The 24290-nt window shown below is 36.4% G+C and overlaps 1 protein-coding gene across 8 annotated transcripts in view; it reads right to left on the reverse strand.

The window, feature by feature from the left end:
- Positions 1-24290, reverse strand: part of INVS (inversin) — a 101446-nt gene that overhangs the window by 29987 nt on the left and 47169 nt on the right. For 7 of the 8 annotated variants that reach the window (XM_063326352.1, XM_063326351.1, XM_063326353.1 and 4 more), the window contains 6 exons: positions 21315-21482; positions 14807-14987; positions 11869-11978; positions 7326-7497; positions 2480-2635; positions 737-966 (listed from right to left, as the gene is read on the reverse strand). In XM_063326352.1, coding sequence (XP_063182422.1) covers positions 737-966; positions 2480-2635; positions 7326-7497; positions 11869-11978; positions 14807-14987; positions 21315-21482 — 1017 coding nt within the window. Of the gene's footprint in view, positions 1-736; positions 967-2479; positions 2636-7325; positions 7498-11868; positions 11979-14806; positions 14988-17787; positions 17901-21314; positions 21483-24290 lie in introns of those variants that run through there. The other variant, XM_063326359.1, reaches the window with a different exon arrangement.

Genomic DNA, 24290 nt, shown 5'->3' on the forward strand with positions numbered 1-24290 from the left:
GGTTGGAAAAATCTCCCCAGCGTGCTCTGTAGAACTCATAATAAAAACCACTTCTCCACTACTTGGAATTATCTATGCCCTACAATGAATAGCTACAGAAAAGTTTAACAAATTGGGTGAAATTTTTCCGACTGATGAAGTTCCATCAACTTCTAAGAAATTATGTCATATAACAAAGAAAACTGTTACATGTTGCACAATTATTCTGGCTCCTAATTTCACTTACTGCTTGAATAATGGCACAAAAGAACATACAAACTAGTTAGTGTTCTTTTATTTTCACCCAGAAGAGTGATATATTTGTGGATGCTTATGTGGATAAGTAATTGAAGCAGTTCTTGTGCAATCTCACTTGAAATATCTTACTTGCTCTATCTCTACGCTGAAGAAACGTATTACAGACTATAAAATCACATTCTCATGTCAGCTGTTAATAAGGAATGATAGAAGTTAAGAAATCAGACGATCAATATGACTCCTCATAAGATCACACTTTGACAAGGGAAAGTCAGAAGTGATACAGAAAAATATGAATCTTTAATTCATGCTGCACATTTAAATATTACTTTTCATTCACGATTTTACAAGTGAAGCCATAGGAAAAACTATGTCATGATAAACAGCAGCAAAGATGCTTCTATGTCCCAGAAAAGAGAATGACCTTGAAGAAAAGGAAAACGTTTTGACTTACAGTTACTCTGAAGTTAATTAGATAGCCCAGTGAAGAACAACATACCTCTTTATCCTGAATATTTGGATCTGCGTTGTTTTCCAGTAACACCACCATGCAGTTAATGTAACCTCCATAAGCAGCACACTGCAAAGGTGTTCTACCTGCATAATCCTGCACATTAGGGTTGATTTTATTTTCTATCAAGATTTGGCACACGTCAGCATTTCCTCCCAGGGCTGCCCAGTGAAGGGGGGAATGGCCATCTTGGTCCACCAAATCTACTCTTGCTCCCCCTGTAACAACAAATACATTTTTGAACACAAAAAAGAAAATACTTTTGAATGAAAAGAAAAAAAAAAAAAAGGATAAGTTTATGTTCAACTAGAACTTATTTGGTAAACTGACAATTCAGAGAAATATTTCTGAAAGTAACTTCGTTACTCAAATCCCAAAACCTAAATCAAAATTAATTGGGAATGAGATAGCTTCAGTGAGGGTCTGGCATCTAACTTTTTTACAAGCTGGTAAGTATGCTTGCAGATGCTTCAGAATCTCCAGATTTGTCAAATGCCCTTGAAAAACCTAGCCTTTATTTATTTCAGGCCTATTAATTTTCAGTGAAACTTCTATTTCTTAACAGCAAAATAACTTTTGAAAATTAGACTTCAGATGAAATATCTTTTTAAATCTCCAAAGCAGACAAGATAAAATATTCACAGTTAAGAATTACTTCTTAAAAAACTTGATTTTTTTTTAAAATTCAAGCATGCTAAGACTCTTTTATGCAGATAATTGATTTCTCTATGTGTTCTTGTAAGATGTAAAACCTCCATACAAAAATAAAACTCCACAAATATAAAACTTGAGCCAACGAGCAACAATGACTGTCTACATCATAAAATATTTAATTAAAAATAACTCGGATTCTGATAACCAAGTTTTTTGCATCTATAAAAGCTAAATGACATAGGGGGTGGGAGGAAGAACTTAAAAGGAGGTTAAAATATGCCCGGCAGATCACAGAAGGAAGGACTTTCAGTAATAAGCTTTTCAGTAATAAAGGTTGGTAGACAGAAAATTTGCAACTTGTCAACCTGGATACTTCAACTGTCCATAAATGGGACAGCAGCTCAAGTAGGAGGGAGACTGCTTCCAGCTACTCAGAACTTTTCTGTGAAGCTAAAATGACAGAATTTTGCATCTAAAATACCACCGTTCTTCAGCAAAAACTTCAGCAGAGTTTTTACAATTATCCAAAACTGTGTAAGTTGTTAAATCTTATTTCTGTCTACAAATAAAATACTGCTTATAAAAACCAACTAGAGGAAAATATTAATGATTTAGGATTTTTGATAGCTACCTTCATTAAAAAAATAAAGATTCATTTAAATAGTCAAAAAGTCTTCAAAGCAGCCTAAGAATTCTTTCTCACAAAAGAGAAGAAAGCTTAATTTAGTCTTATTTACTGGAGAAAAAAAAAAGAAAGAAAACCAATTACTTGCTGGGGGGAGAGGAGGCAATTTGACAGACTAGAACGTACGTGAAAAGGCTTAAGCAGAAGAGAGCTGTGAAAAGAACTATCCCAATTTTGAAAGTTTTATATTTAACTCTTCTAGCCATTTTGCACAACGTTCTGATACCTTTTACATTTACTAGCGCTGTTCCACAAAGGGTACTTACAGAGAAAAACTGCTTTAGAGAAGTACTTTTCTACCCCACCTCTTGCTCAGTGTGCTGTTTATTTCCCAGTCCCGCAGAAAGCAGCACCAGAACTCTGAACAGGTTTGAAAATTCATAACAGCTGACCTTTAATAAGTGTTTGTATCACTTCTTTGTGTCCCATCTCACAGGCTCGGAAAAGCGGGGTATGTTTCATTACATCCAAAGCATCTACCTGTGCGTTATGTTCCAAGAGCAGTTTCACTGTGCTGACATGGCCGGAAAGGGCAGCAGCGTGTAACGCTAAAAAAATAAAGTAAAAGGAAAAAGAAATCACAATATCATGAGCTTTGGAGGTTCACAAGTCGAACAGTCAAAATAAAAATTAATTTCAACCACTTGGGGGAAAAAGTGCTTTTCAACCATAAGAAACTGAAGAATGATAACAAGTGATCACTAACCACATTTCCATGCCATACAAGCAACAGAGCGATAAGCAGAAAAACTGTTATCCCTGAAACATGGGTTTTAACTTGTACAAATAGGAATTTTAACCTTAACACCACCAAGATTGGCATATACTGAGGATCTGTGGAAGGTTAACAGCTTCTGATGAAGAGAACATAACATGATCTACTTCTGCCTCTGTTTTGTGGCATTTCTTACATCACCCCAATGGAAATGAAACTGTCCACTGCCAGTGAAAGAAAGCTTTCATTATTTCTTCAATGTTTTCATGAAAATACCTTTTTTTTTTTTCTTTCAAATAAGCAAAGCTGTCTCAATTAAAACTTCAGATGACCACTCAGGTGGTTTTTTTCAAAATTACTTGGAGAAAATTTTACACAAAATTACGTAGCAAGGCCATCACATCTCACACAGTACCTGCACCTCCCTGTTTTCTTCAGAAAAGAGAAAAATATGATACACAGACCAGATACCACATTTTGTCTCATCCCTACAATTTATGAAGTTCAGTTGTATAAAAACTATGCAAAGTTGATTCTGCAGACTCCTACTCTTACGTAGTTTTCTTTGCCTTCTCATCGTACGTAGACTTCACTGAGTCCAAAACGACAAATAACACAGAGCTACCTTAGCAGAGTAAGACCTCAGAGGTAAAGACGTGGTGTCCTACAACTGAAGTTGCTATCAGCTAACACAGCATCCTGCTGGCACTGGCAGCCGGAGCTGAGGAAAACGAAATACCAAACCAACCAGTTCGGTGTTCTTTTTGAAGGAAAACTATACATAGCAATGAGATTTCAAACCAATGGAGGACATGCATACTGGTGATTTCACTTACAATTTGATTTCAAAAGGCTTTTAATTATTTCCTGTGGTCAGCAATCAAATCAGATAATCTACATTCTCATACTGCCTTACATGTAGAATATTTCACAGATGACAAAATCAAAATAATTTAGAATGAAAATACAAAACAGTGCAACTCATAAATGTGCATTTAGTGAAGTGAATTCATATTTCCCCATGAAATTTCACAAATATTCATCCATGGTGAGAATTCAGTCCGCTCAAGCAAGCGAATGTGGGGCTGTAAACAGTACCTACGTGCCTGTACTTGTTTAATGTTAAGACAGGCAGGGTCAGGATCCAGCAGAGGCATTATACAGAAAGGCACACCACAAAGGCCGGTGTTAGAAGGAATTGCTTCTTGAACCAAAGCCAGCATATCAAAACAGGCAGGCTTTTTAGGTTTGCTACTGTTTACTACTGGTACCAGCTTCACACTGCTTATGAGACAGTAACCCAGCATAACCTGCCACGCTAAAATGCACAGGTTGTTCCTACTGTCCATGAATCATATCCAGCTGAAGTGTGTTGCCTTAAAACAGATTTTCAAAATTAGCGATAGTAACTGGACTGTGATACAGACAAATGAGGCCCTCCCTACAAGAACTGGGGTCACAGCCAGAGACAGTATGAGAAGTGCTGCCTTATTAATTGAAATCATGCCTTTACAATCACACTGATGTTTAACTGTTGCATGTAAAAAGCACACGGACACTCATCACACTCCTGAAAAATAACTGTAAACTTCAAGATGTGCAGTACGTAGGCCAGTGGGTTGTCTTTCAGTAGAAATTTGACAAGAACGAGATCCCTGCCACTTCGTACATTTGTCTGGGCCTGGTTTTCATGGTCTGACCTCACAGTAAACCCTAGGTTCTGGTTTTTGTACTGCATTTCTTATGAAACCAAAGGCAGTAAACCACTCCATCAGATGACACATGGGGTGTGTATAACAATACAATAGAAAAAGAGCTGCTGTGTCAGCTTGGCTGGTTCTTCCCCCCTATCACTCATTCTGACGCAGGCATCTTGTTTCGGACTTTGTGCTCAATATTTTCTTGTAAGCCAAATTTTCTGTGATGGAGTCACGGTGACTGAAGAGATTCTTCGGCCAGCTGGTCACAATAGGCCCTTTGTTCAGCCGACAGACAGAGCCCTCTCCATTGTAGGCAGTGACGCAGAGCTATAAAGCTGCCCCTGTAATGCTCCTGCAGCGCTAATCTCTGAGAAGAGGGAAATTCCTTTCCCTTGGTGTCATTCTCCTACACAATACGAAGAGTCTCGATGTTCTAGCAAAGCTGAATGGAGAGCTTGCTCTTTTTAAGCAAAAGCAAAAGGCTGCGTTAACGCAACATTATAACTGAGCTTAACCGAGTTGGCACACAAAAGTCAGAAAAACACAACCTTGAACTCTCCTCAGCAACTGTCTCCCAGGAACAGTGGCATGTACGCTATTTTCTATTACTGCATAGTTTCCCCATCAGAATACAATGCTACTTTTTCCCTCACCAAAACTTGGGAATGATTAAGAACCTTCGGAAAAAAAAACAGATCTGAAATGAGAGAGTGATTTACTGGTGGGCTTCCTTTTAAGTTTACAGCTCACTAAAATAAAGCCCATGCTACTGCACATGCTTGCACTATGGTAAAATTTGGATTGCCCGACAGCAAGCGACGAACGGCACAGTTCCCCACTTTGAGACTATTAGTGTGTTCTACACAACCGTGGTTTCAAGTAAATGGAAAATCCATTCGTTTCCTTGGATTAAAAGCTCTACAACAAAATCAAGATTAAAAGGTGATTACACATCACTGCTATGAAAGGCTTAAGACCGAAAGATAATAAACCCAACCACCTGAATTATTCAAGCATGAAACCCACACCTGAGTAATTTCAGAAACACAGTATGTGATTATGGACTGCAAAGAAGAAAACCCTTTGTAAGGAGATTTGTACAGTAACTACAACATCATGGCACCTTAAGGTCTGAAACAAATTCTGTGAGCTATTTAAAAGGGACCTGTCAGGAAGAAGCAAATATAGGTGAGACTGAGAAAAGATGAAACAAGACTAAAATGGTAGAGTATGTAATTTGTAAAGTCATCAAACACAAAGACTGAGATTTTATTGTTGCACAATTTCTTAAACTCAAAAATTACAAACTCTCATAACTTGGAAAGACTGATTTTTTTTGTGTGTTAATTTGTAAGGAAAGCAAGACTTCAGATATTTAAATAAAATTTTCTGGTAACTGTATTTGGCTTTTTGTGTAAAGACGTCCCATACAGCCAAAGGAAATAAAAATTTCCATCTTTTTATATGAAAGTAATATTCATACACGGCATCTTTCAAATCCTGAACCACACAGCCCTGACATTGCATTTATTTACCATTTGTATGTAATTCAAAGTGTGATCTGAAAAGAGAAAAGCTGTTAAACTCGTATCATTATTTCTTGGTTGGGACAGATCTATGCTGCAAGTTCCCTAAATCTAAGCTGCAGCTTAGGCTAGTTTGTGTGTGTGTGCAGCCAAAACATAATGCTTAAGTATACCTTAAAACAAATAAATTAAAAATTATGTAAACAAACATTGCAATATACATTCTTGTTTGTTTAATATAGCATAGTTTTCTTTTCAGGAGAAATGCCCTCTACTGTATTATTCATGGGTGTGTGCTCTGACTATCATCTTGGCTATTGTTTTACTACTTATTATACGTAGATATACATTTTTGCGCTTAACTTCTAAATTTGTGACCTGGCTGTGACTGGCAGCTGTGACTGGTTCACAACCTCTTCCCACAGAGTTTACCCCTGCATCCCCCTGCTACCAAACCCCTCCAATTTATGCCCAATATATCCACATTCTCCTCTTTTTTTATTCAGATGTCATCAGCACACTATACAGCTGCACTACTTTTACCTGCATTTCCAACACTGTTGAATACATATACCCTTCAACGCCTGTCTCTCTGTCAGAACTCTTATTCTATTTTTGCTGAAAGTACTAAATAGGTACAATATTTCTACCACAAATTCTTATAATTTTTCTTTAAAGGAGATAAATTCACATTCACAAATTTGGAATTTCATGACTGGCATGTTTGAATTCTGAAACGCTGTGCTGCGTACCTATCTTTCCTTTGGGCAGATAATGGGATGATAAACTTGGGGTTATCAAGTATAACCCTCTTGTTTGGACAACAGAAGTGCAACAGGTGTAATCTTTACTACAGTATCATTACAGATAACTATGGTACTTAAGATTTTCATGTTGATAATTTACCCACCTCACTGGTTAGTTTGCTCTATATTGTTTCAAAGTATTTCTTTACTGAATTTTTTTTAACAGGCATTTTCAGAGAGGGCTTTTTATGCAATTTTAGTTCATTTTATTCTTCAAAATACAGACCAACTCTTCCTTTCCCAGGATTATGGACCCAACTAAATAGCAGTATAGCAGTACATTTCTTCTTCTTACTGTTTCAAATGAACTGGTCCAATCTGTGCAGAAAAGATTTGTTTCTTTCCCTCAATAAGGCAAAGAAACAACTCACACACGTAATTAAACTAATGCAGAAATATTTTCAGAATTAAGGTACACATCCAGGAAAAGATTAATACAGCTTCTAACAAGCTGGAAACATCCAGCGGATCTTTATTGTAAAGCATCTTACCTGTGCCAGCGTATTTGTCTGTCATATTGATATCAATATCCAATTTTAAAGTCAGCATAGTCCTAATGACATCATCACTGCCTTTGCCAGCTGCCCACATGAAGGATGTTCTTCCCTCAAGATCCGAGTCATCTTTTACAGAAGGATGTTTCAAAAATACTTCAACTGTTTCCTGAAAAGACATACTATTGAAATTAACATTAAAAGGAATCTGTAACAACAAGAGATTATTGCGTCTCATTTAGCTGTTTATGAAGCAAATCAAAGCTTCATTTTTCCTTTTTATGTTTTTATAGAGTAATAGCTCAACAGGAGCAATGTATTTTCTGCTATGCCCTTTACCTCGTCAATGTTCATAGCACGTACTTAAGTAACTATGAGTTGAACACTGTCATTTATTTCATACTTTTTGCTTTTTAGTGTCAAACATCACGTGTTCATCAGAAGGAAGTAAAAGACACTGCAGTTACTGGGAAGAAAGCAATGGGTAAAATATTATTGGCTTATCAAAATCTTACTGTAATACTATGATGTTAAAATAATGTTCCTTCAAAATGTCTCCTGACATATTGTTTGCTTCAATTCTAAATATGACTGCACGTGCAAATATTTTATTTTGCTAAACTCTAATAATTTGACTATTCAAAAAAAAAAAAAAAAAGACTTTTGGGGCAACATAGACATATTTCCTGATATTTAATAATATCAACAGGTTACTAATTACTGAAATATTATAAATCAAAAAAGATTAAGAAAAATCCTTACACCCGAGTCCAGGCTTTCCACTGTAACCGTTACATTAAAGTATCTATTTAAATCAAAGCAAAAAGAATCACTTCTTCAAATGTTGCGTTTGTGTTCAGCTCTTAGCAAACAAGTCCACTTGTTTAACCTGCTGCCGAATTCTTAACAAGCCACACAGGGAAGAAAGGGAGAGGAAATCACTACTGCAGGAAAAAGAATCAGGGGAAGATTTTCCCGTTTCTATCTAATGTCTTACAAAGGCTGTGTATTTAACAGCTGGTAAACATCTCTTAAGAGCCACTGATAGGCTAGCCAATAAAAAAATGAAAAAAAGTGGGTTTCATGATGTTATTTTATTTTTATATTTTAGTATTAACACTACTTTATTCTTTCTGCTGTGTGACCCCAAAATAGCTCATCACTGCTCTGGGTGGAATGAGAATTCCTTGGCAATAAGGAATCAAATGCCTATAATCACAAAGGTGTTTAAATGCCTATGACCTATTGATTACTTTTTAGTTTTTTTAACTACTACTTATTATTTCATCCCTCTAAAGAAACAGGAAATTTCTTGTTTATCTTATGTTGATGGGATCTAAGATCCTAACAGCTTTGTGAATTTGGGTCCATATCCGAACTACCAGTTTATCGTAAAACGGTCCAGACAGAAATAATGAGGAATGGAAGCATTAAGCCTTCCACACAAACCAGCGTGTGTTTATAGCTTTGTGTACTCACACTGACCATCCCCACACCTCAGATATAAACGGCTACTCATTAGGCCAGCAACTCAGCACCCTACCAGTACTCTGCACTGCTTGAAATCCTGCAAAGTGAAAAGAACTATGAAGGCTGGACCTTTTCAATAGTAAGGCACGCAGGCTACAAACATAAATAAGTCATTTTATTTTTCCATTAAGTTTTAGCAAAGCAACCTTTCTTTCAGCCACTCTTTTTTTTCCTAGAGTTTTTAATGGGAAAAAGAGGAAGAAAATCCCACACTGTTATTTTCCAAAATGAAGTTATCACAACTTGAAAACAAAATGAAATTAAATTAGAACAGGATGGTTAAGAAATCAGAAAATAAAAGTATCAATCACTTTAATTCTATGTGTATTTTGTCATGAAAAAATGCATGCATTTATCTCTATTTAAAGAACTGGAGAAAACAAAATAAAAAATAACAAAGCTGAAAAACAACAGTAAAAGAAAGAAATAAACATTGATCATTCTGTGCTATCAAGAAACTCTGAAAAATACTATTATTTTTGCATGTTCAAAAATCAGATATGAGTATCCACATTCCATTTACTAGATCATTCTTCACAAGTTTGTGAAAGGGAAGTCTATTGTCTTGGACATCTCCAGAAAAATTCAGGAAAAAATAATACATATTTAGTCCTGCATTCTGCATACTAAAACCAATACTAATAGAGCATCTGCCTTCACACATGAAGTTCAAAAATTTAAAAAGGATGTTTATTTGGACCTTCTGCCGGATATATAAGCCATCGAAATCTCAGGCAACCTATCTGGGTGCTTATGTTAGGAAACTACTCTTCTAGAACTTTTCCTTCTAAAGTAAGTGGGAATAAGTTAGTCTCAGATAACAAATGCTTCACATAAATTAAGTGCCAGCTAAGTCTCTTCAATCTTTAAAAAACAAAAGCGTCATATTAGCATTAAGTAACCCATAAAAAAACAGAACAAAGAACAAGATATTGAGTTAAGTAAAACTGAAAGCAATGCAAATATTTATAATAAACACAAAAGAGCAAGCTTTCTTCTTGTTGTTACGAACTAAGAAAGATCTCATTTTAACTGAGAAATATACCATGCCTATCCAGACTTGGACAGTCTCAACAGAACAGCACGGTGGCTCTCAAACCATATATAGAAGCTACTGCCAAAACAAACATGGATGTGTCTTTACTCATTTGTTTGACTATGTATATGGAATACAGTGGTGCGAATTTCTCAAGGATTTGTATGTGATAGAGAAAAAAAGCAAATAGTGGTGCTCAGCAACAACCAGAGTGGTAAAAAAGAGAGAAGCTCCAGACACAGTTTAGGCATGCATAAATAGTGGTTCTGGATACATCACCAATTAAAAGAGGCCTGCAGATCTGAATGAGATTCTCCTGTTTGATTCTTCATATAAGATGGAAAACAGTACCTTCATTGTAAGTGCACAAGATTACAAAAGAATGTTTGATTCCATCACCAACTCTATTTCCCCATAAAAAAGTAAACAGTATCATAGTTTGGCTGGCTGGTGGGATCAAAAGGCAGCGACATAATGAAGATGTTTCATACTGAAACTGAATCAAGCCCAGAGAAAGCAAGCCAGTAAGAAAAAATCATTTTTTAGGAATGTATCAATAAAGAAAAGAAAAAAAAGATAAAATCATGTGGAGATAATCACCAGATTGTAAATAAAAACATTCTTTCCCATGCGTCGGACTCAAACTAGAAAGAAAGGCTTTTACAATATAAATATTTCAGGGGTGTGAGTCAGACCCAAATTGTACATACCACGTAATGGACAATATTCAGCATCAATAAAAAAATTCTCTAAAAAGGCATAAATTATACACAGAGATATGTTCCAATGAAATCCTGAATTTAAAAAAAAAAATCTGTATGGTCTTACTAAGGACCACCTCCAAAAAACCCCACCAAAACCTCAAAACTCAGTCTCAGATGGAAACAGAGGGTGACAGCTGTGGTATTCATATACATTGGTCAATTGCCTCTTTCAATAGTACTTCTGGATTTGTTAACTTGAATGGTTTTCAAGAGCATTTACATTTTACTTGTTTTATGAAAATTAACATATGAGTAGGCAAGAAAGACCCAAATTAGTATCCCTGTTAAGAAAATGCTGCAATATGCGCTACATAACTATATTAATTAGGCACTAAATAACCCTTTTTGTAAAAGGAGGTTATGAATAATACAACTGAAGAAAACTTAGATGGGAGCTCTCAGCTTACTAGACATGGCATAATTCAACTATGAGAGACAGCGCGGCACGAAGAAGCGTTCTTAAGTTCCCAGTGCTTGAGAACTACTATAATAACATCTATGACCAGCAATCATTAAACTGCTGAGTTTTATAATTAGCTCTACTGTATCAGATCTTGCTCTGGAAAAAAATTACCTATTCTAACAAAATATAAGAATCACGCTGACTGAGAAATCAATTTTCTTTGCTGTCTGAATTTAAAAAATATTTTAAAAATATTAAAAACTTTAAGAAACTTAAAAAAATATAGTGTTCATAGAGAATTGTGACAAAAGGTACTCACTATGTATCCATCCTTTATGAGACAATGGCTTATTCATAATAGCAAATATTAATAAGTTAACCACCTTCTTGAAGGCAAAGACTGGTTTGTCTGGTACTGAAGCAGCTGTGCAAATACTTATACAGGTGACCTTACTCTAAATACCTTATACCTGCTTAGATTTTGCTATAATGAGACTTAAAAAGAAAAAGCACTGTAAAATAGTAGGTGCCATTCTGCTTTCTACTGAAATACCTAAATGACTACTGTGTGTTCTGATGCAAACGTATAGATCAAAGGGCTTTTCTTTGTACAGCAATTCACTTTTTAAAACCTATTTTGAATAGATTGAAATTAACCACTTTTAAGTCACGTAACATCGGAAAATTCTGAATTAACTTGTGCAAACAACACTGTGCATTGTTTTAAAAACAACTCAAACACTTTGTCACATTGTAAGTGTTTCAGCAAAATATATTTACTTCACATTTAGGGTATGTGCTACTTACAGCAAAGTTGCTCTGAGCTGCATAATGTAGGGGTGTTGCACCTTGACTATCAGATGGGATAGTTCCAAACTTATTTCTTTCTAGTAAGAGATGGACAATCTGCGCATGACCTGAGAAAAATAATAATATAATGAAATCAGGCATGTATCAAATCCTAAAGTTAAACACTTCCCTATTTAAAAAAAAAAAGAAAAGAAACAGAAGAAAATGAACAGACTTCAGTAAATAATAGTATGTTTGTGTTGTAGCCATTAGCCTAAAGATTAGAGAGAAACATAAGACTTGATATTTGAACTATTAAGCCTGGCATGCACCTTCCTCATGTTCCAGTTCCACACTCTGTATCCTTATTTTTGAGGGGCATCTGTAAATCAGAATGACATATGAATTGCAGCAACATGTGGAAAGACTTTCTATTTCTTTTAAAATAAATCACTAGAGCATTGTCCTAAACAAACAAACCATCAGTAGCTGGTCAGACAACTGCGATATTAACATTGCAATGAATGAGTTTAATATTTCCAGAAAAAGCTTCTGATAATTCAGCTTGCGATGCTGCATAAATCACATAAAAATACTCTGATTTTACAGGGGAGATCTCCCAGCACCTTGCGTGTGGAGAAAACAACCAATTTTGCCGCTTTTTACTTTTGCACATTTGACTTGAATTACTTTAGAATAAATGAAAAAAAGTAGGTAAAACTTTCTACTAGCAGTAGACTTTTTTAATGAAAACACTGACAATTACAAAATGAAGCTGTTTAACAATTGTGGACTGTAGCTTTTTAAAACCTAAGAGATGGTGCACTAGGGAAGTCTTTTGTGGAACGGCACTTTCAGACTTTATAGGCAGCAGAACCGAGAGAAAATGGTCAACTTGGGTCAAAAAGGATGTGGGCATTTTTTTTTTCTAGGGGCTTTACAGGAAGGCTCTTCTTTCCTTTCAGCCACTAAGACACGTCTGGACCCAGAACATCACAACATTCTGTCCCTTCCTACCAGAAAACACTTAAAAAGAAGAGACATAATGTTGCTATGCTCTTCCCATCTCAAGATTATGAGTGAATTGAGGTGCACTGGAAGAAGTTGGTTCTCAGTGCAATCCTAGCAGGAAAAACATAGGTGTACTAAGCCTGGAAAAAAACTTGCCTGAACTTTCAGGACACCCAACTAGAAAAAGGGTAGCTGAACTCTGTATTCAGGACAATAGGATTATCTAAATTATCTATGAGAAAGAAGGCTTGAGGGAGATGAAAATAACTTTTGTATTGGGTACAACCGTAAATAAATTGGTCTAAAGATGGATCTCACGTGGATGTTAACGTAAACATTAAAACTCAGTTCTTGAGGTCAAGAACTGTCATTTCTGTAGTACTTTGATTTAGAAGAGATATAATTTGGCTAAGACTTTTATCTCCAAAAGAAAAGGTAACAGGAGCAACAATGCCCTAAGATGCAGTCACATGCAACTCATCACCTTTAACAGAGTGTTTGTGGCTGTATCCATGCAATACTTAAAAACCCCTATTGTTAACCCATTTAGTAACATTTTAGACTCTTTGAGAATTATATACAGCATTCAGTATCTAACTTAAAAACAAAACCCTAAAAAGTAATCATGATTTACCAATCAGAAGTTCCCCATGGGCATATGCCACCTAGAGACCTCATCAACTTCACAAAGGACTCTGGAGGTCTTGGCACATCTTCTCCCTTTATTCCACATTGATCAAACAATCCATTTTTCCAACAGACAAAACTTCTCTCTTAAATACAATCAATTTCAAAACACGATAAATTTTGCTTCTTGGACAGAACCAAGTGATAATGACTATTTCTTTGGAAGTCTGATTCTATGACACTTAAAATGTTTCACAATTTCTCTGTAAAAATTCAATATCCCTACTTGAATGCAAATGCAAATCTGACAACACTCTTTCTTCTTTTTCTTTTTAAATAAACATAATCAAACTACACGTATATTGTCACTGGAGTTGCAGTAACTCGCTCCAGTGAGCAATCTGATTCTTTTATTGGCATTCTTTGTCTGCAGTGTCCCAAAGGGTTGTGGGGATGAAGCCTGTTAAAAGCAGGGAGAGAGTGTTTGAAGATGCTTTCTTTTTATCTGGTGGTGTTTATTTTTTCCTCCTGCACATAGGAGAATGGAAAACAGGAGGTCAATTTTCTCACTCATATTGTTTTGGTGCCTGTCATTTTATGAGTTGAGTTTCCCCTGTATTTAGACTGTTTATATCAAGTTTTTACCTGTTTTGCAAAGATCCAGTTTTGCAACCCGTAAAACCAAACTGTGACGAATTCACATATGCAAGGCTATAATTCACAGAGCATCTGAGTCTCAGGGTAGCAATCTGAACAGAAAAAAACTTTTATCTGAATAAAACTTCTTGTCAGACCTGATTAGATTGTCATAATGTATCTGATGAAGAGCTTGTAGTAGGAGTAGGAGAAATGTCAGCTCTGCCATTTTCTTGTTGTTCACTTGTGCTGGAATTACCAGATTATTCGTGGTTTCTTTGTGGAAATCTTTTAAAATCACTTGTCTATTTTGTGAGGAGCAGTTTAGTAAAAACTGGACAATATAATCCACAAATCCGCTTAACCGGACACATGTAAATTGCTCTAGAATATCTTTTTTTTTAATCTATGAGCAAAGCTACATATGCAAAAAAATCTCAATATGGTCTAACTGTTCTTAAATCATGAACATATATAGCCTGCCGAAGTAACACATTTACAGTGCTTTGGAGAATCTGAAGCTAAAAAAACCTGTCTACACAGAAACTTCTAATCCTGGTCTAGCAAAAACTATTATTGTTTGAAGAGTTTAGTTAACATAATGCCAGGCTAGAATGAAATAAAAAAGATTAAACACCATAGTCAAATAATTATTAAATGACTTCAGCATTGTCCAGTTTACCAAGTAAAGCTGCCCAGTGAAGGGGAGTTCGAAACAAGTTGTCGTAAGATGTCACATTGCAGCCTTCGTAGGAGGTCAGGACATCAACAACAGCTACATTCCCATCAGCAACAGCAAAATGAAGGGGAGTTCGTCCTTCATAGTCTTGCCAGTTAAGCAGAGATTCTGTAGGTGCAGCTTCCTTTAAAAAAAAAAAAATACAAAATTATAAAAATGTTTAAGTTGAAGAGAAAAACTACATACTCTTTACAGATTTATAATAAGGAGAGTCTTATAATAAGGAGATAAACTGTCCTTGTTCAGTAGAATATAGCTCTACAACCAAGCACTTTTGTTACAGTATAGGCTATTTTCAAGTATTTCTTACGGAATTTTTTCTATACTTACTTAATTACTGTACAAGACATGATTTTTGGTACACAACCTGTAGTTTTACCAGTCTGTTGCAGAAGTGGCTCCTTACACAGATCTTTAAAAGACTAACTAAGGCTCTAGTGAAAATAACTAGATCTTCCTACTTAATTTTCTAAGTTAAACATGACATATATATCTTCATATTTTTCTCCTTGGACACTACCCTTTTTAGGGTTTAGGGTGTACAAGTTAATCTTATGGCTTTTATTGTAATAATCTTCTAGCATTTTAAAACCACACGGCTATCAAGAGTATTTCTAAAGGAGATGTGGATGTCTCTAGCTGACAGGATAGAAGCAAAAGAGTATTTCTAATGAATGCATCTACTTGTAATGAATAAAAAAAAAATAAATCTGTTAAAGTATTGTGATTAGTCATTTGATCACATAACATACACATTAATAAATATAACTTGATGTTTCATCACATTTTCTTAAAAAACATGTTAAATTACTTTCACATAAGGCCCCTAGCTATACAGTTCTGTATTACAATAATTTCCTCTCTCATCAACTTTTTTCTAGACAGATTTCTCTTCATGACTTTCTCAGGCAAAAGAACAGAAGAGGTACAAACGAACATCGGCTTAGCACCGCAGAGATCTCCAAATAGAAAATATCATAAAGCCCCACAAAATACAAACTTTAAACTTCACTTTCATGAAAAAAGAGATACCTGTAAAGAAATTGTTAAATAATAAAACAACAGAAACTCAAGAAGCGGGACACTAAACATCTAGAGCAGAAGCAGCATGTCAAAACAAGAGCTTAAATAAACTATAGGGATTAAGTCTGCTGTTCTATCTCCAACAATTCAGAACAATTCACTGCAGTCATGGGAAGCCTGTGCAGGGGAAAAAAGAAAAAAGAAAAAAAAAAAAAAAAGGAGGGCAGTCCTGAAATTTTTCACTTCCAACACTAGAGCGGATTTTAACCCATGATAACTGAGAAAAGCAATCCTCCTGAAAATACAGAGCCACACTGTATCTTACAATATACTCAATTTTAGAGAGAAGGGAGAGACTGTGATCAGTGCAGCTTGTTAACAGCTAAAGCCAGTTCCTGATCCCTTTCTCACTAAACTAATTGCAATTTTTCCTACTGACTTCACTAGGTACACAAATAGGCCATAAAATCACTTGCATTTGCATTATTTGAAATGCAGTAACTATTACATAGAAAACTAACATCTAACATTAAGAATGACGAATCAAGCAGCAGAAAGTCAGGAATTTCAGAGTTACGGTTTCTATCCAAATACTAATTGACCAAGGTTGTACATTCTATATATTATATTTAATAGAAAAAACCCCCAAACATTTAGAGTTATATCTAACCATATTTCCTAAAAGCAATCTGGCTAAATTAATACTGCAGTAGTAACCTGAACTCCACAATGCCCTGTTACTTTGTTTCTTACTGACTTGCTTTCTAACAGTGTCAATTTCAACCTCCTAATACTTGATTAATATAAGTTTTCCAAAGTTAAACATTTACATACTTCACATACTGTTTGTAAATGCTAATTAAGTTGCCTGTCTCACATATTAAAAAACTGCATCAGAATTTTAGATATCCGTAGTGCTAGCCATGTTTTGCTAGAAAAAGAATTTAACATACTTGAAACATACTGTAGTTCATTACTATATCTAATCACTAGCACAATAACAGATAACCTATTAAAAACATAAAAAATTGATAAATGTGACACTCTCAACCAAAAATACAATCAAAGTTAACATTGTTACACCCACAAACCACATTAATCAAAGCATGAAAAGCACTTTTTTAAATATGCATTCAAAAGCATTTATCTGAGCCATTACAGTGAAAAGTGAAGTTTTATGTTCTTCGCTAGCTTTAATAGTTCTCAAGAGAAAGCTAACAGATAATACGCTTACTTTCTGTCTGTTCAAAGAGCTCAGCAGGGGGAGTATAGAGCCCACTGCAAAAATTCAGAAGTGATCTTTATAAGAATCACTTTTAAGAATGACTAAAAATGAATGATGATATGCACAGAAGTTATTACTGAAATTCTAACTCCACGAGAGAAAAATCTGTTTGAACTAAATGGACAAACAAGAAAACAAATGCTTGTTCCCTTTACCTATAATCTATTGATGTAATCCATAAAGTTAATTTTTAAGCCTTCTAAAAAGCACAACATATTAAATAAGTGACTCCTAAAATTACTGGCTCAAAGTCACTGATGTTCCCCAGAATATGTCCCCATAATCAAGTGTTACTTTTGCAAAATGGTAAAAAATCTTTTAATGACAAAGCCATTATTTATATTCTAGTCTAAAAGTACTCACGTGTTCTGAATTTTTGGCCACTTAAACTAAAATTTTCTAGGCCTCTTTCTGCCTACATACAAGAGTATAATTTCGTTGGATTTGAAGTGGTTTTGGTGTAAAACTAGCTATAATTAAACTGCCATACTATATTAATATTTTAAGCACAATACACAGAAGAAACAGAACCTACACATTTTTCTGCAGCAATTAGAACAATGGAATTGTAGGCAATAATGGGAAGTGTTGTATAAATAAATGTCATGTCTCTTACCATGAAGAATAAATTAAGAGAAGAGATACAAAATAGACAGAGTACTAAGCAGTTGCTTCCATCATATTAATGGAACCTTATTCTGTTCTTTTCTCCTTAAATCTTCCCAACGTTTTTCATGTAACCATGCACTGCTGAATCTGGAAAGGTGGAAAAGGAAGTTGACCATGAGAGGATCTCCAGATTAAAGTTTCTCTCTGCTTCACATGTTCACTTTGTAAATATGTCATGAGTTCCATTTTGGCTGTATTTCATGGATTTCAATACTAGATATAACCAATATTAGATATAACTGTCACCCCTGCAAACCTACTTCAGCATTCAGTTGAGCTCTTGTCATTATTGTTTAATTTGACAATCCTAATGGGCTAAGTACTACACAAACATTAAACAGAAAGATGACCCCTTAATTTTATGAATTTATAAACAGGAGACAACAAATGGACACATCCAGATGGCAGAGCATGGAAAAACAAGACAGTATTTTTCAGTATCATAGACTGTGGTCTCAATAAAACCAGCAGCTTAACTTTTGTCATGTTTTTGGAAAGCAGCTCTGGAGAGTTCAGAATTGGACACTAGAGACAAATAATTTTCTGGGGAATTCTTCCAGAGTGTTAAAGATAACATGAGAGAAACAACAGCAGTGCTGTTTTTCATAACTTAGTTAGCAGGCAACAAAGGCTGCCAATGCAGATTGACCAGCGGTAGATATCAATATCTGACTGCTATCTGAGCAACAGCACACAGCTTAAAGCTTATAACACTCTATCGTGAAAGCAAAGACAAATGGTTTGTGTTCGATGTGATTAAAAAAAATGGAGAGGCAACAGTGACACTGAGTTGTTGGCCTTCTGCACTGCTATCACTACAAGACAATATTCTCGTGAACTTAGAAATGCAATTTTGTAAAGTAAGACACAAGATGACAGAAATTTTAACTGTATGGGTATGTACATTAGAAATATCATGCAGAAAGAATGTAAAAAAAATTAAAGTTAACCTGGATGTGAAGACCTAGAGAGGAATGAGAATCAAAGGTGATTCTTGGGCAATAGATCTGGAACTGGGTAATATAGCAAAAGTAGCTACGACAGGAGGGGAAGACTGTGAGCTCTACTAGGCAGTTATCTCTCAAGACAAGTAAGAAAAACACTTCAGTTTGGAGATAAGACAAGATCTTACTAAAGGATTAAACTCAGAAGCACCACCACCAACAAAAAAGGTATTTACACTTAAGAACAGATTCAATCAACAGATTGATTACCTAGTAACAATGTTTCTGTATCAACAACTTTTACAGCATATCCTGTAAGCTAAATTACTTTTTCATTTAAACTTTTTATTATCTTACTCCATCAATAAGCATATATAGATATAACTACTTGGAATGAAAAAGATTAGACGGAATCAAGAATACACTCTTTCAACTGTCAGAGTAAAAAAAACAAAGAACCAAAAAACTTGGATATGATCCTGATTCTGTATTACCTAAAGAGAATCTTTGAGAACACCTTCAGTAAGGGGACAGGTATTTTTGACCTTTTCTACTGCATCTGGCTGGGATGAAGTTAATTTTCCTTGCAGCAGCAGGTATGGTGCTGGGCTTTATACTGATGATTGAAACTGGGAGCTGGGGTTGTTTAGCCTAGAGAGAAGGAGGCTGAGGGGAGACCTTATCGCTCTCTACAACTACCTGAAAGGAGGCTGTAGAGAGGTGGTGGTTGGTCTCTTCTCCCAAGTAACAAGCAATAGGACAAGAGGAAACAGCCTCAAGTTGCGCCAAGGGAGATTTAGACTGGATATTAGGAAAAATTTTTACACTGGAAGGGTTATTACGCATTGGAACAGGCTGCCCAGGGAAGTGGTAGAGGCACCATCCCTGGAGGTATTTAAAAGACGGGTAGACGTAGAGCTTATTGATATGGTTTAGTGCTGGTTTTTGTCAGAGTTAGGTTGACGGTTGGACTAGATGATCTGAAAGGTCCCTTCCAACCTAGGCAATTCTATGATTCTATGTTCTGGCTGTTGCTGAATAGTGCTTGCACAGCATCAAGGATTTCTCTTTTTCATGCCCTGCCCTGTCCTGCTCCCCTCAGTGAGTGGGCTGGGGTTGGGCCAGAGATTGGGAGAGGACAAAGCTGGGACAGCTGACCCAAAATGACCCAAGCACTATTCCATACCTTATAATATCATGCTCAGCAAAAAAAACCTCAGGGAAAGGAGAAGGCAGGGGGGTCATTCATGGCTACATCATTTGTCTTCCCATGCCACAATTAAGTCTGCTGAAGCCCTTTTCCCCACTTTCTTGGGAGTGCCTGCCATCTGCCTTCTGATGGGAAGTAGTGAATAACTTCCCTTTTTTTTTTTTGCACACAGCTTTTGCTTTCCATACTAAACTGTCATTATCTTCATCCACAAGTCTTCTTGCCTGCTTTCTATTTTCTCCCAGTCTCGCAAGAAGAGAGTGAGCCAGTGGCTGTGCAAGTGTTAGGCTGTTGGCTGGGGCCAACTCACCACAACTTTTAGAAACATTTACCCTATCTAACACTTGAAAAAGTCTGTATTTGAATACAGCAATCCTTACCCATTTTTCAGCAAATTTATTTCTCTTGTGAAGAAAGAGGGCTGACCCTTTGATCCCTCAGCTTTTATACTGAGCATGGGGCAGATGAGATGGAATACCCCTGTTTTGGTCACCTGGCCCGTCTGCTCTTCCCCATAGACGGGACCCTCGCTACGCTTTTCTGCTTCCGACCCTCCAACAGGACAAATAACGAAATTAGCTGACCTTGGTTGTTATAGCAATAAGTGTAAGCAAGAGCCTCTTTGCATACCATTCCTTGGCATAATCAGGTCTTATCACTCTGAGAGTGAACAGTTTTCTGCGCAATATGCTGTTGATTTCAGAGAGTTAGAAGAGGCCTAGCTAAGAAGTAAAATTACTGAACAGAAAGTTGGTTCTGTTTTACCTTAAACCAGGACAAATCCATACACAAAAATATTTGGAAAGTCTCTCAATAAACTGATTGTGGGCTGATTGATAATTGATCAAATATTTCCCAGAATTATGACTCAAAAGAACAAATTAAATGAGACTTTTCAGTACAGCTAACTAGAAATAAACTTTCAAATAACAAAGAAAAGACACACAACAAAGAAATCAGTGTGCAAGATGCAACTGAGATGAGTAATATGCCTGGCCATTTTAACTAGGAAAACTTGCAACCCCTTCTTCCTTCCCTTATCCCCCAAATGAACAGTTACACACATCAAATTGATTAAGAGAATATTTATAGTCCATGAGTTAGAGCAAAGATATTTGCCCATTGAACTCACAAGAAACCCCTTTCAAGAGAGCAAAAATTGAAGATTATTTCTTACAAAATCCTGTATATTAGAAAAAGCAATTTCATTCTCAAAGAGTCAGTGGACTAAAATGAAAAATTTCAAGAGAATAAAAAATATTTCTATGAAAGTAAAGTAATAAATACAGAAATGGTTATATAAATAATAGACTTTCTTACCAGAATACATTTCACCGTGTGAATTGCACTAGGGTCCTTGTTGTTGGCTGCCCAGTGAAGTGGGATTTTTCCTTCAATATCAGGGATTCCAATATTTGAATCGTGTTTTATGAGAAGTTTCACATGCTCTGGGTTATTGTAGTACGCACTCCAATGCAATGCAGTTTGCTGGAACACAATATTCACAAGTTTTACAAACAAGTTGAAAAATTAATATAAGATGAAAACTGAAGTTGGTTAGAACCTGAAATATGCTTTAACTCTATTTTCACAGAATGAAAGAGATCACCTCGTCCAGCTCCTCTGCTCAAAGCAGGGTCAACTAGAACAGGTTGATCAGGACACTGTCCAGTCAGATTTTTAGTTATCTCCACAGACAGAGACTCCACAACCTCTCTGGACCTGATCCAGTGTTTGACCTCCCTCAGAGTAAAAAAAAGTATTTTCTCAGGTTTAAACAGAATTTATTATATTTCAATTTGTGCCTATTGCCTCTTGTCTGTTCACTGGAGACCATTCAGAAGAGTCTGGCTCCATCTTCTTTACTGCCTCCCATCAAGTATTTATACACATTGGTAAAATCACCCCTAAACTCTCTCTTTTTTAGGCTAAACATTCGCACGTCTCTCAGACTGTTCTTGATGTCAGATGCTCCAATCTGTCAATCGTCCTTCTGGCTCTTGCTCCAGTATGTCTATGCCCTTACCGTACTGGGGAACCCAGAAGTAAACACAGCATTCCATCTGTGGTGCCACCAGTGCTGAGAAAAGGGCAGGGACCACAGGTAAAAAACCAACTTTAAACAATGGGTAAATGAGCAATCTTTTGTAACACTTCAATAAAAAGGACTGACAGAAAATGCAGCGTATGTACCTAGGGTGGGTGACGACTCAACATTGGAAAACAGGCTTTAAACAAAACTGAACAAGAGGCCCATCTACCTAAGTAAGAATAGATACTTACTTTGCTACGGAGGTCTGAATCACATCTAAGCTACATCACCTTACGCAAGACCCACACTGAGAAGCCCTTATGCTTGGAATGTAAGTATTTCTGGCAGAAGATTAACTGCTTTGTATGATGTTTTCTTGAGCTATGGCAGGAGAATACTGTCCATGCTACTTAGCAAGCCAAAAGGGCAATGCCATCGGGTGCAGCAATTTCAGACCTGGAGAACATATCTGAGCTTGGTATTAAGCAACCCTGTCCAAGTCAGAAGGATCATCTGAAGCAGTCCTCAGCACCAGAGCTGCACTACTCAACAACTGCAGTGATTAGTTTCGTCCCTCTTAAATCTGGAAATCTCTTTGAATAACCCAAACTGATGGAGAAGGATATAACACTAGAGGAAGATGGCACTGAATACTGACACTGGACTTGGATCCATCTCGAGCAAAGGTTTTGACTTTCTGCACTGTCCTTGATTACTCAGAATTCTGAGGCTGAATATTACTGAATCTAATACCCACCAATCCATGGCAGTCCAACAAAACATCAAAAAGGCAATCCATGCTCCCACTGCCAATTCCTGACTGCCAGGGGCTTTTTATGGGCATTACTGATGTTCATAATTACATAAGCAAACCAATGTGTGAGGTTTTGTTAAACAGTAAAATGTTGGTATATTAACAAGTATTTTATTTATCAGACATATCGCTCCCAACTGACAAGTAGCAGAGGATTGTAAGATACAGAATGAATTTTATTTCCCGTCTCTCTTCCCCCATCACCCATGCAAAATATTACATGGCACTTTGATTTGAAAATGGATAGCAATAACTGCTGCCTGACACCTGCATATAAACCTACGATACCCTGGTTTTGCATCCTTGAACAGTGAGATAGAATGTATGAGTTCAGTATCATATCCTTAACGTCTCTGTGAAGGAAGAAGGCAAAAAAGAGCCTATTTTTTGTGTTTGTTGCTTTAAGCTGTTAATTTAGTACCATAGTAACATAATATGATAGCACGACCTTTTTGTCTGTTTGGTAGTTCACTGAAAAAGAGCTCATTCTAAGACATAACTGGAAGTGCTGCAAGGAAAGGTCTGATAACTCACGCCCTATACAACCACATACAGCCTAGCACCACACATCACAGCCTGTCAGGATCCAAACTGAAAAAAATTCCAGCAGTAGAAATTTGTAGTAAGTTAAGAAATGTTGTTTCTTAAGTGGAGCTGACCAGTATCCCTAGAAACTGACAATCGCAAAGAAAGCAAAAACTTTTGATTACCAGGAGGCCAATGTAGGCTTGGTTTACTGCCTTCTCTCACCTACAACCTGCTTTTCAGTCAGTTGCCTACATGGAAGTAGATGTGAAAAACAATTGTTCTCTCTCATGTTCAGGAATTATATTTGCCAATCTTGACATGCATAGTTGCGGTAAGGGAAACGAGTAACCTATGTGACCATCAGGGTCCCTGAGACCGCTTTTCATCAATCTGAATTCCATCTTTGCTACTGTGACTACTCATGACACAAACTGGAATAAAAGTGCTCTACATTTTGTGGGAATTCTGGCGATGCTTTAACACTGCCTTGGAAATCTGCTGAACAACAGGCAACGTTCCTAAAAGGTTTTGGCTGGTTTCCATATACCTTTGTTAATTAATTAACATGGTCAGGAAGTCAGCATGCCCTCTCCAGAATGACTGCTGTAATTATAGCTAGGGTTTCCGTGATACATGTTAGAATATCCTGGAAGGCAAACAGTTGATTGCTAGGGCACAGGCTGGTTCAAATCCATTGTCCAGAGGGGACAGAAGATGCATTTGTTGGAAACTGGGCTTGCAGGTGTCTTATCCTGCTTCCTAGATGATAAAAATCAAACAAGGATTTCAGAGTTTAAGCTGTCACTTGACTAGAAAGGCCAGTCCCTTTCTCTTACTATGTCCTCTTGTGGTAGAATGAAAACCCACTACATGAGACATGTAACGATGATTTCCACTAAGACCAGCCTCACTAAACTGGTAT

The sequence above is a fragment of the Chroicocephalus ridibundus genome, chromosome 2, assembly GCF_963924245.1.
Source record: "Chroicocephalus ridibundus chromosome 2, bChrRid1.1, whole genome shotgun sequence".
Lineage (NCBI taxonomy): Eukaryota > Metazoa > Chordata > Aves > Charadriiformes > Laridae > Chroicocephalus > Chroicocephalus ridibundus.